The following is a 13,896-nucleotide window of genomic DNA, read 5'->3' on the forward strand; positions in this document are numbered from 1 at the left end:
GACAATATGGCAGCTTCCGTAGCGATTCAACTGGAGTTTGGGTAGGCGAATTTATAACTGATAGTTTATTGTGGCTCTTTACATGTCCTGACGCGGTAGTTATGTGAAAGTAACGCTGCATGACAACTGTAGCTGCTTAGCTTTGTACCGTTAACATTGGTTTACTTAAATGAGACCGCTAATCAGTGAAACTGTCTCAGTAACGTTACTCAGTGCGCAGTTCAACATTTCGGAGTAAACAAACGTTGTATTTTTTATCTTATCAGTGAAATTAATTTGTTTTTATGATTTCACCCATGTTTACTGCCTGTGCAGAGCTATCAAATGTTTCCCCAGGTCCAAAACAGCGCTTTTACCCAACATTTAGACAGACTGAGCCTCGACCGGTGTTATGCTTTAACGAGTGACCGTGTTAACTGGTGACTCTCAGCAGTAAACTTGGTGGTTGCTGGTGAATGAAATGAGCAGCCTTCAGTTTGACCCAAATCAGCTTTAAATACATACTCACTCAACATGCATACTCAGCTATTAAATGACTGTTCTTTTTGCACTGTATCTGTTAAAAATATACATCTTACAGAACGTTTTGCTGCTCCCTTTTGCACTGCCAGTACTGCCTTTTTTGCACTACCACAACTTAATTATACAGAAACGTATGCTGCTACTTCCTACATATAAAAAGTAGACTCCAAAATCTTATTTTATCTTACTGCCTATCCATTCTATTTTTTATTTTTATATTATTATTAGTAAATGTCTTATCTGTTGTGCACTTCAATGTTTACTCTTTAGTGTTAGGAAACATCTGTCTTATCTGATGTGCCTGTGCACTTTATCTGTTCCACCGTGGGATAGTGAGAAACGTCTTCTCGATTCCTTTGTATGCCTTAACATGTGAAGAAATTGACAATAAAGCCGACTTTGACTTTGACTTTGAAAAGTACTTGCCAAAGTATTATTTAAACTGCCCATATACGTATGTTTAAATGATTTTGTTATTACAGTCAGACAAGCTAAACGTTGGGTACCTTTTTGGAGAAGGTTCTTCATTTGTACTACTTTAGTCATGCTGTGTGCTATTGTTTTGTTATTATTGTGATAATGGTATTCAAATAAATGAAAAATGGAAGTCCTGTAAATAATTTTAAAATGGGATTATCTCAGACCTGGAGGTGAACAGAGACCATTCCTCTATCATTGTATATGTAATCTTATATCACTGTATGAATTTACACAGCATTTTCTTGGAAATAACCTGCAGTATTGTGAATGGATAAAATAACAAGGCAGACATATCAGTGTTTTGCTGATCTAGTAAATTAAAAAAAAAAAATTGCTCATAATAACTTTATATAACTAGTGATAAAAATAGACCACTGATACAGTATTAATATGTGGCAAAAAGACTCTGATTGTTGATCTGACAGTGTATGTTGTCATATTGCCTAACCTTAGCTCTACCACTTATTTAATTTTTAATAATATTAGGCCTCAGCACTGAAAGGACTTTGTGCTAGCTGACACAGTTAAAACAGATTCAGATGGAAAATATTCAAACACCACGTCAGTAAGTGTCATTGTAGTGGTCAACACTCTGAGACCTGACAAACCTGCAGTTTGACTTGCTTATGAAGACTTGAGACTTGACTCGTGAGGAGTAGCAGTCGTCTTACAGTAGTCTTCTATTGGTCTCCTGAGTAATTGTGAGCCTGAACCTCCTGTTAGTATATCTTAATGATTTCTTTCAAGACCCACAGTTTCCTCACTAATGTGCACATAATACACAAAATCTGTCTCTGTGTCTGGACAAACTGCCACAGGCCCAGAATAATGGAATTGGGGGAAAATAGGTTTTATATATTTAATCCTGGAGTCTGTTTAGGTGACTTACATTTATGCGTTGTTTAAATGGCTTTTAAAAAAAATAAATTGTTGATGGGGATAAAAATGTAAACTTGACTTCTGATTTATTTTGTCATCTTAATGCTCCTCATGGGAGTTAGTTAATGTGTGTGTTAAACAGCACCAGCTGCTAGCTCTTCCTGTATTTTGTGTCAACTGTTTTTATAACATTTAAGGTGTGTTTTTAGTGGAAGAAGTTAATCAGACTGGCATAGTGGGCTGCCAGTTTTACTGATGGACTGGTTATGATCCCTCACAAGTGAATATAAATGCCACAAAAACACACAATTTATGTATCTGACTCTTATTTATTTATTTATTTATTTTTGTCCAGAGGAGGAGCAGAGCTGCTTTTTAATGGTGTGAAGGAACATCATGTCACTCTTCCAAGCCAAACCGAACCTTGTGAGTATCACCTGTCACCTGTCACCTGTCTCTGTGTTATAATTAGAGCCTTAATGCTTTCCAGTGGTCCGTTTTAGGACCAAAGAAACAGTGTTGTTCTCAATTTTCTGTCTTTAAAGTAAATGTTTTGTTCACTGTGTAATTAATACACATGTAGTGACAGAATGTCAGATAGCTTCTTTTCAGGAAACCCATTGATGAGAAAAGGTCTTGATTTTTATTTTTATTTTTTAGAACTAAAGGACCAATCTGGTGCTTCTGAAAGCTTTAGTCCATATTTTACAAATCACACAGTCTGGCGTTATGTGGTATATGTACATACATGTTTGAATATTATTTGTCTGCCACGTTTTGACTTTTTTTGTCAGGACTACTTGTTAATGTAATAGGATTAACCAACCCTCCGTCCACCAGCACATCAACGCACCATTTTTGCAGACTTTTCAAATATTTCCATGTTTTAATTGCATTATCATGTGATGATGATCATAAATTGACAAAAATAAAACCAGATATGAGGTTTTGAGAATGTATGATATGCTACAGATCAGGTTTGCGACCTTTTGGTATAATGTACTGTCATAATGTTCTAAGTCGAACATTATGCATATGCAGTGAATAAATGTCCAAAGTTTTGATTGTTCCTGATGAGCAGGCAACATTGTATGGCAGCCTGCCATCAGTGCATGAATGTGTGTGTGAATGTGGCTTGTAGTGTCAAAGCACTTTGAGTGGTCATAAGACTAGAAATGTGCTATACAAATGCAGTCCATTCGCCATTTACTGTCAATAGTGTTTTTTGGAAAAACCAAACCAAAGAATCCTGCACACTATCAGTCACTTGCGCTCACTTTATTAACAGCACTTTGGCTGTTCATTGGGTTGAATTTAATCTGATCAATAGTGACGGACGTTTCTTTACAGTCGAAGAGTCTATATCATACACACCTGTCACTGAGACTTTTGGATTGGCTAGAATAGTTTTGAAAATGATTGTCGGTGATGTAAAGTATACATCCCAAAAATATCATAATGGCCACACATTTTACATCTTTATTGGACCTCTGGAAATGAAATATTAATGATATGGTAGCATGAGGATTGAAGGAGGGAGAGTGCAATTTGTGACTTGTGATAGACCTTATTTTTACTTAGTGGTTGTATCAGCTTAATTCTTTTTAGTCATTATAACACTGGTACAACAGTATTTTATGGAAATGCATTTACTGCTCCATAAAGCAATGATGAAATTATGGAGGGTAAAGGGGAAGTTTATGTTGCTTCTGGCGGTTGCAAGAAAGCTGTTGGGGTAACAGCTCTCATTCATTTTTAAAACTAGGATAATTTTGTCCGACTTGACAAGCGCATACTTAGTTTTCAATTCATAAAAGCTTTTCATGTCAGGATCCATATTTATTTGATTTGATTTTAACAGAGGAAGTCAGTCTCCCTCCGATCCAGGTCACTAACTCTGCTTGTTGGAGCCAAGGAGAAACCTTGATTTTATTTCCTAAATCCAGCTCTGGACTCGGATCATTGAGGGGACAAAAAAAAAAGAGGAGGCATTTTTAGAAGAGGAAAAATTTGACTGTGAATGGCAGTTTCCTTGAGGTTAAAATAATGGTTTAATAATAAATAATGTTTTTTATGGAGAGAGACAATGAGAGAGAAATATGTGTCTTTGGTATTTGACTAAACAAAGGGTGCTCAACCATGGCGCTGATGTTACCACGACAACAAAAAGACAAAAGTTGACCAGAACCAGGAATGTCAGGAAGATATGACCTTGCTGCACCAGCCAACCTGTGTGTTTTAGTGTGTGCGTGTGCGCATGAGATAGATAGCAAACCCCAATGTTTGCTGTATAGTACACATAATTTTGATGCCACAAGAGCTCAGATATTTTGACCAAAAATTTCCTCAATGCCTTTGCGTATTTTGATCTTTAAGTCTGGGCTGGTTGTGTGCCTGGCAGGTTTGCTGATCCTGAAAATGTTGCTCCGAACAAATTTCGCCTTTCGTGTGTATGTGTGAGTACATGGGGTTGGAGGGGGGGCAGTGAAGGCAGATATAATTGGTTCTGAATCCTTCGTATTTCTCTTTGACCCCAGTCGGTGATTGATGACCCTCAACTGAAAGACCCCACCCCCACACTCTCTCTCCCTCTGTCTCTCTCTCGCTCTTGTCTCTCACACACACACTCTCTCTCTCGCTCTCTCTGTCTCTCTCTCTCTCTCTCTCTCTCTCTCTCTCACTCACTCACTCACCCACTCACTCACTCTTCCTCATGTATACACATACACAACAAAACCCCTGTGGTCTATGGATCACATAGTTTTTGCGCCACACATCAGCAGATAGATGGATAGCCCCCCCCCCCCCCCCCCCCTTCACATGACCGTCATAATCGTACGAAGACAGAAAAGCAAAAGGACAAGAAAGGGGGAAAAGTGCATGCACAAAAGAGAAGCGGGAACGGTTTTGAATCTGCGTCAAAATGGCGCCTTTCCCTTCCCTCCATGTCTCCTTTCCACCCACGCGACGCAGCCATCCCAAGATGCATTAGGAGCCTGTGACGCATTTCCCCCTCTCTCTTGTCCATTTGTTCGCTCATTTTCTTTTATCACGTCTCAGTCTCAACATGTCCTTGTTCTTCGCTTTTACCTTTCTAACTCCTAATTTCCTTGCACTGTCTCATCTTTTACAAAGCACAGTTCATTTAGAAGCCTGTCTTTTTGATTTAGACTATAGATGATTTAAATGTGTAGTCCTCTGTGTAACCTTTTAACAAGAAAGCCATCAAAAGGGCCTGATGACTTGTTTCCTTTAAAAAGCAGCTAAATTAATTAAAGTTTGAATTATTAGACCTGTATATTGAGTGACAATAAACATTGACAACCTGTTCATGTTCTGTGTGCAACTTGGGGTGTGGGTGTGGGTGGGTGTGTGAGAGAAAACAAATGGAAAACGTAAATGGGTGAGAGGATGAAAGAGCGAATGAGGGGTAATGGTGGAGAAAAATACCGTAAGACAGAGAGAGAGAGCAAAGAAAGGAGTCACCACAAAAGGAGTTATGACTGGTGTAGTGATTAGTTCTGTTTTTAGCCTCGCAGAGGTGCAGGTCAATATTCACTGCCTCACTCTGTGCGTGTTGCAAGGGGAGGTAGTTGTCCTTTTTTTTAGTTTTTTTTATGGAGGCCTGGAACCATAGAATACTACTGAGCTGCCCGACAGCACCGCAATTAACCTGAACACCATTTTCACTGGCTACACACACACACACACACACACACACACACACACACACACACACACACACACACACACACACACACACACACACACACACACACACCTCTTAAACATCGCATATCATCCACACAGCCTGTCACCCTTATAGCCACAGTGAAGCAGGTGCCTCGAGAATGCTGTTTTGACTATCTTATTTTATTTAATGTGATCATCTGGGTGTTTATATTTTTATGTTTTGTAATCACGTTTATGCCACATTTAGGATGGGAACACTGTAATTTACATTTGTTTTAATGGATGAATAAATTGAACCTTGAACTTGGGAAGATGATACTTTAACAGAAAATTGACACATTGTTGCGTTCACCAATTTTTGGGATTTAAACCCCACAAAAGGAAGAGGCGTTGTAGAGTTCAGACACTTGTAATTTTAGATAGAAATACCAAATATATTTAAGCCTGCATTCAGAATCAAATGAGTAGTTGATTTAATAGCAGAGCTAAAAATGTATCTGCATAGTGTGATTTTCAACATGTATTGTTTTTTTGTAAACATAGCAGCCTTTGTACTGTGTTAATGTGACATTCGTGCTGCCCTTGATACAGCTGAACTCTTGAATCCCTGTGTGGTTCGACGCCTACCTGCTATGGCTCCACTGCTCTCTTTACACCTGGCTTGAGATGACTCACCGTTGTCCTCTTACCTCTCGTATCTCCTCCATCTGCCGCCGCCGCTGCTGCTCTCTTTCCTCTTGATCTCCTGAAGTGTATTTGTTCTTCTTCTCCTCTGGTTATTTACTCCATTCCTCCTCGTGCATTTCCATCCCTCATCTCTTCTGCTCTTTCATTCTTGATTAAATTGTTCATGGAGGCTGATACTGTTCATTTTCATGGTATGTGTGTGTGTGTGTGTGCATGTGTGTGCGTGCGTGCAATTGTAGTGCTGCTCTCAAGTGTCATCACGAGCCGTTGGGCTACATTAAGCAGACAGCTGTGATCATGCACCCACGCCGCACAACCAGGAAATATTCACAGGAAAATAGTCAATTTTTGTCGTCTGCACATGTGTTTTTGTCCATTTATCTCACTCTTTTCCAATATTTATAAACAAACATGCACAGCAAGCACTAACACACACACACACACACAAATACGCACAAACACTCGAAGGCGTTTACATCACCTTGAATCTTAATGTCAATGATAGCCACAACTTTAATATATTCATTATTAGCTGTTTAGTGGGGATTTATCCTAAAAACTCTCATTGTCGTTGCCTTTGTGGCTGTCAGTCGGTCTGAGTGAGGCTCAACCTATTGTTGAGACAAGGTCAATCTGATTGTTCAAGAGGTCAGACTCATAGAAAATTCAAGCATCGCTGATATTCACGCTCAGGCGAGAAGCATTTAGTGTTTGACTCTAACAAAGAAAATTATTATTCTGAAATTGGATTTTGCAGTTCTTTTTTTTTATTAACCCTGAACTGAGAAATATCATATATAGATTTGTTTAAAGTGTAGAGGCTGTTTGAAAATGTCTGGATCCATTTTTTCTTCCTTTTCAAAACAAATCCATGGTAGATGAGTGTTGAAAATGATCATGTCAAGCTGCAGATGTTTTCTATGTTGTTTTTTTTCTACCATCCCTTAAATTTCATACACACTTTTATTTCTCTATAGCCAAGGTGAACAAAGTCGCTCTTGGCCATTGACATCAGTCAACCCTCCCCCCTTTGCACTGTCGTCGTCCCCCCTCCCCAAACCCAACACACACACACAAACTCATACATATACATGCACACAGACACACAGACACACACACACACATATACACAGCCTTGTCCCGCCTGGTGCTTCTGTCGCGTCACATCGACCAGGGGGCTGGAACCGTGCACCTTGACCCTTCACCCCTGACCTGTGACCTCTGTTGTCTGCGTCTGTGTGTGTGTGTGTGTGTGTGTGTGTGTGTGTGTGTGTGTGTGTGTGTGTGTGTGTGTGTGTGTGTGTGTGTGTGTGTGTGTGTGTGTGTGTGTGTGTGTGTGTGTGTTTTCTAGGGGACATGAAGCAGCTGCTGGTCTGGATCCAACGGAACCTGCTGAAGGAACGGCCCGAGCTCTTTGTCCAGGGAGACTCTGTGTGAGTGTGTGTGTGTGTGTGCACTTGACACACACTTGATCTGTGTGCAAAAATATAACCTTGAAGGCTATGTTGTATATCACATTGCAAATACACAGTACAAAAAACTATAAATGCCACATGTGACATTTAAACATTCCTGAGTAAGAGCAGCTTTCAGTTTGTTTAAAATGTGAAAATAAAACAGAAGTAAACTATGAGTTAGGATGGTTTTTGAATCTTTTCTCCTTTAGTTTAAAACTGCTGAAATGCTGGGGAAAAAACATTGTAGCCTGGAGGTTATAGGTTTCAGTAAGATGATTACCTGTGTGCAAGTGTGTGAGTGTACATGTGTAAATGTGTGTGTGTGGGTCCAGGACTCACAGCAGCCTTATAGCACTGGCTGACTTTTACAGCTGCCTTTGTGCAGGACTATTTATAGCATCACCCAACCAATGAATGAAGAAAAAGCTGGGTTACCTATAAACCTTATAGATTAGATGTGTGTGTTTTGTGTGTACTTTATGTTAGCAGTTTTTTGAGCAAGCCATCATCAAGGTGTTTCGTCATAATCTCATGAAAAGATCTAAGGTCACTGTGTGCGATTAGTTTACAAGCGTTGCCCTTTTTTGTATTCTTTTGTTCGTTTCTCAACACAGCCCGGTTTTCTATGTGTGTGTATGCATGCACGCTGTGTGCAGGCACATGTTTGCACGTCCAGGTTCCTCTCACACTGCCCTTTCTCATTGACGTCATAGAGCATCTACAAGGTGGATGGAAGCTCATTTGAACAGTATGAGACCTCTATCTGTTTTGAGCGTATTCTTATCTCACCATCCACATTACCTAAATTGCTCTTTGGCTTTCAGAAAATTAAAAAAAAAACACAAACATCTGTTAAGAAGACTCCACCCATAGGTGCCTGCTGTTACCCTCCCCCATCATCCCCATTATCCTCTTTTGGGGGTTGGTGGGCTTTTTTTTTTTTTTAAAAGCTTGTACGTATTTTATTTTTGGGCTCCCATTAATTTCCAGTGACAGTTTGTTTTTACCCGCAAACTCTTTACCCTGTGTACTCTTACACCAGCCACCAGAAAATCCTCCTTAGTTTCAGTCTTTGTTAGCCTGAAAACAGTTTGAAAATTGTGTGTGGTAAGTGCTACATATTTGCAGAAATTGCAGTTTAAATGTAAGTAAGATGAGTAGCAATGAAAATAACCAGAGTCCTTGTTTATGATCCAATATGGGCAGTAACATTAACATAACACACACGTGCAGCCAGTTTACACTGCTGGATAAGAATATGCTGTGTATGTTCTGAAATGTAATACTGTTATTTTTAATTTTTATATTCATGTATATTATTACATTTACAGTAAGAAAATGTAAATGCCGGATTTGATTTAAAATATCTCTCCACTACATTTAAAAATAAATAAATGTTAAGAAATGTGTTATTTGACTAAAAAGATTTCAGTAAAAACAACACACACAAAAAAAAGAATCCAGTGACTTTCAGGTGTATTCATCACTTATGTTTCTTTAAACAAACTACATTCATTTTTCTTTGTCCCGATCCACCACCCCAAGAAGTTAAAGAGTACACTGCAATTAGTAAGAATTAGTAAGAATTACATTTGTACATTTTTATGTATATGTAGAAATTATTAGACATTTGTAGAAAAAATCAAAAATACAAATCTCACACACAAAATTGAGATTTAATGCTCCTATTTCTCTTACATAAAAAAAGCAGCATTTCTTTAACTAAGTGTTGAAATGTTAATCAAACTTGAAAGTCTTGTTTTTTAAGTATGTTTTATTTCTGAATCTTGGATAGAGATAGCTTTTTTTCCTGGATCTATATAAAATGTGTGTTTGAATGGGTGATCTGTAAAGGCATTTTTCTATCTTTTTCATGCATGTGTGTGTGTTCGGGTCTGTGCTACCTTTGGAAAATGTGTCTGCCACTGAAAACGGTGTGTTTTCCCACAGGAGACCTGGGATTCTGGTGCTTATCAATGATGCAGACTGGGAGCTAATGGTGAGCTATGGGAGCCATGTTTACTGTCGGAGAGAGAGAGAGAGAGAGAGAGAGAGTGTGTGTCTGTGTGTGTGTGTGTGTAGAAACATGCATTATTTTTTATCTGCAGCTCTTTCGATGCATGCAGCAGACTTTATGTCTTCATCTTGCACACATACTTCCTCATAAAATGCTTGTGTGGATGTTTAAGTTAAGAAGAGGAAGAGTGTCTGTGTGAGTGTGAAGGGTACGATGTTAACCTGTACATTCATGTTCATTTTCTCAGTCGGTTAATGTATCATATAACGTGGAAGCAGCTGCAAAACAAGTTTGTCCTCAGGGTATCATATCTATACACATATTTACATGCACACACGTCTGAACGCTTCAATTTGAATCAGTTGATTCAATCACAGGATGTAAATGAAATGAAGAGTTTGTCATTGATCGCACCCCACCGGGAACATAGGAGTAATGCACATATTTGTATTGGTAAACACAGATGTTTTTTCTCTTGATTTAATAGGAGAAATGTTAAATATTTTGTATGTTATTGTCCTCAGGGGGAACTTGACTATCAACTACAAGACCAAGACAACATTGTGTTTATTTCTACTCTTCATGGAGGATAGAAAATACAAACCTATCTTTGACATGCCTGTCACAGACTCAGCCTTTTGCCTCCACATCTTCTGCACTCTTCACTCTTTTCCCCCTAAACATCTCAACAAAACATCACCCCACTGGATGCTGTGGGACTGTCAGCATGCACTGTGACGACTGAGGTGATTGATGGTGGTGCAGGAATAAGTGGGGATACAAAGATGGATACCAGGAAATACGTAGAAAAAGTGGGACGGGAATTTTGACTTTGGCGTAAATACCACCACTACCAATCCTTTTTTTTTTTTTTTTCTTCCCAAACTGCACAGGACCAAGGGGCAGTCATATGAAGCCCTGGTTGTTCTGGTCAACTCACAGTTGCGACTGTAAAAACGTACAGTTATGGCGTAAACCCTCATCTCCCTGTAACCTCTCTTCCAGCATGGCTGTAAAAGACAGTGGGACCTTATCCTGAGGTGGAAGGTGAAGCTCACTAGAACATACATTTAAAAAATAAAGAAACTATCATGTCTAGAGCAGCATAATTATCTTTTTTTATGCTCATAAATTGCCCAATGTTTTTCATAAAATCTCATTTTATTCTTCTAATTGTTTTTTTTTATTTTCATTAAAAGATTAAAGATTAAAAGCTTTTTTTTAAATTGAGTGCCTGCGTTTCTTTTTAAACTTTTGCAAAAATAATGAATGTAATAACACAATTATCATTTCTGCTATTACACTTATTAAAAAAAAACAATTCAAAATATTTGAACAATGTGTATTCCCTACCTTTTTTTATGTGGCTATTTTCAGTCATAAATACAGTTGGGTAATATTAAATAAGTAAATTATTCTCTTGTGCTCTTTTCTTTAATTTATGAAAAGTCTTAATATTCTTTGTGTTTCTGCTGCTGATAAATGTGGAAACTTTCGCCATTGTTATAATTCCACCTCCCCCCCGACCCCAATAATACATTTTATAGTTTCACAAATTACACATTTACATTGAGGGTTTGTGTATTTCACAAAGTGTCGGATCTGTTTCGACACGTCACCATTAAACTAATTTTGTCTGCAAGGATCCATATCACATCCTACCCCCGCTCAGCTGGAATATTCATAAGAGGGGGCATGCAGCGTGTGTGTGTGTGTGTGTGTGTAATTTTGGGGGGGGGGGGACTACAGGACCACTGCGGGAGGTCGAGGTCTAGCCTCCGGACTGCCCTCCCCTGTGCGCCCGGGGCGACCTAAAACCTTTTCTCGGTTGTAGAGTCCGATTTGCAACGGGAAACCGGCCGATAATGGTTGGTAGAAAGGAAATGCTAATGACGCTGCGAGGGGTTTATAGAGGAGAAAATGTAGAACCGTGTCTGCCAATGCCGGCCTACGACACTGAGAGTGTTTTATAAAAGAGAGAAACACACTAAAACTTTCTTTTTGCCTGTGCATCATGCAGGTACTGTAAAGCCATTGGACCAAATATTAACAGTAACAAAAGATTTGGAGGTAATGTGCATTTGAAAGTTTATAATCTGTAAACCGTTTTTATTTTTCTCTTCTATTATAGCACGCCACTATACTACAGTTTCAAATCATTCAATATTAAAGCTTCCTTGTAGTTTCCATTGCAATGTACTAATGGTGTAGCCTACTCAGTTCTACTCGAGGTTTTCCTCCTGATTCCTGCACACTGACTGACTGCTCAACAGGAGCTGCTGATGGGAGAGCTGACCTGGCCTCACTGTGAGATCACACACACACACACACACACACACACACACACACACACACACACACACACACACACACACACACACACACACACACACACACACACACACACACACACACACACGTATCTGTATGAACAGTTCAGGTTACACTAGGGTGTATAACAAGTGTCTGTGACCTTCAGTCTGTCATAAAGTAAACAATATCCAATGAAAATAAACGAATAGATTTATAAGAATAAATGTGTTTTTAAGAATAACCTAATATCATTGATTTTTGTTTTGTTTTTCTATATTATGCAGCTTATTTCTATAATGTTTATATTTATTTTAAAAAAGACCAAAACTGAGTGTCCCTTCATTAACGCCTGAAGTAAAGAAAAATATAGGCGTTAGTGTTTCAATTATGTTGGCAAAAACTCACATTCTTATTGACTACACCGTAATTGTAAGCTTTTAGTGTATGATTATTATTCACGTACTCTGAGATTATTTACCAAATACAGTGACACATTTCTTTTTTTGTGTGTGTGCTAAAATCAACTTTTGCCAGATTTGCTCTCCATCGTGTTTCCTACATTGCATCCAGAGGCCTACACAGAGTCCTGTATCCACTACTGACGCTTAAGGCATGTTTTCTGTATGTTAACACAAGACTGTAGACTAAATAACTCACTTTGCACAGAATTAATGAAAACTGAGTGTATGGTACATTTTTTGAAAGTGTATACGTGCAGGAGAAAATTAATTAAAAATAATAAGAGGTATTTTAGCATCAATCTCCTCCATCAAAATGCTACAACCTCACTTACAACACAAAACTGCAACCTGCTGATTGTTATTAAAGAATAGCTCTCTATGGGAAACACATTTCTGTTATCCAATTGTTTTGGGGGAACATGCAGGGAGGGGGAGTGTACAAATCATGCACGTGTGCAGGGCAGGCTCCAAATATTCAAATAATTAATATCGTGGTTGTAACTGGATGTTTCAAATATTCTGTAAAAGGGTAAATAAAAAAAAGAAGAAGAAGAAGATAAAATTAAAAAACAATCCTTCTATAAGAGAAAACAACAGTGAATTGGACATAGCAGCATTTCTGCACAGAGCCAACATGGTGCACTGATCCCCTGCATAGAAAAAGGTTAGCCTTCAGTGTTCAACAACGTTGGCTCTGTGTGTGTGTGTGTGTGTGTGTGTGTGTGTGTGTGTGTGTGTGTGTGTGTGTGTGTGTGTGTGTGTGTGTGTGCTGCTATAAATTAATAGATAAAGCTATAAATTGAGATTAAAACAGTAATAAACATTTGAAATATATTTTAGATAAGAAAATAAATTCAAGAGGAAAAAATATTTTGTATATATTCCTTAATTGTTAATATGTGTAATGTTAGTTGAAATGTTAAACATTTAAAATAAATGTAATTAGAAATATTTGAAGCACAAACAATGAATAAAGTAAGAACATAAAACCACCTAATGGGCCAAAAAGTATCCCACGTGATGCTGTTTGGCTCCAGAGATTTGGCAGCATCAATCACCAGGCCTCTGCTGTGCTGTTTGCTTTTCTTTGCTGTATTTAAACCTTCCTTACACTTAGTAAACCGCCTTTTTGTTCTGCTTTAGAAGCACTAAATGCGTTTTAATAATTGTTTTTAACTGGTGTATCTGTGCTTAATAGCCCAGGCTGCACTCTGGGTCTGCCTTATTAGACTCTAAATAGGCTCTTTATATATATTAATAAATCATAAGGAATTATTTATGATACTATTTTACAGCCACGTGCAGCTTTTAACGAAAACTTTTTTTTTCTCCAATTGAATCTTCCTCGTTCGTTTGTATTTATAGTCCTCGCTCATTGCTTCATGCA

General features: G+C 38.3%; 1 protein-coding gene across 1 annotated transcript; it reads left to right on the forward strand.

The window, feature by feature from the left end:
* On the forward strand, positions 1 to 10,965 carry urm1 (ubiquitin related modifier 1). The gene is made up of 5 exons (XM_062434756.1): positions 1 to 41; positions 2,237 to 2,307; positions 7,613 to 7,694; positions 9,669 to 9,717; positions 10,260 to 10,965. The coding sequence occupies exons 1-5, from the start codon at positions 7 to 9 to the stop codon at positions 10,326 to 10,328; spliced, it is 306 nt and encodes a 101-aa protein (XP_062290740.1). The 5' UTR covers positions 1 to 6; the 3' UTR covers positions 10,329 to 10,965.
* Positions 10,966 to 13,896: the final 2,931 nt, after the last annotated feature.

The sequence above is a fragment of the Scomber scombrus genome, chromosome 15 (genome assembly GCF_963691925.1).
Source record: "Scomber scombrus chromosome 15, fScoSco1.1, whole genome shotgun sequence".
Lineage (NCBI taxonomy): Eukaryota > Metazoa > Chordata > Actinopteri > Scombriformes > Scombridae > Scomber > Scomber scombrus.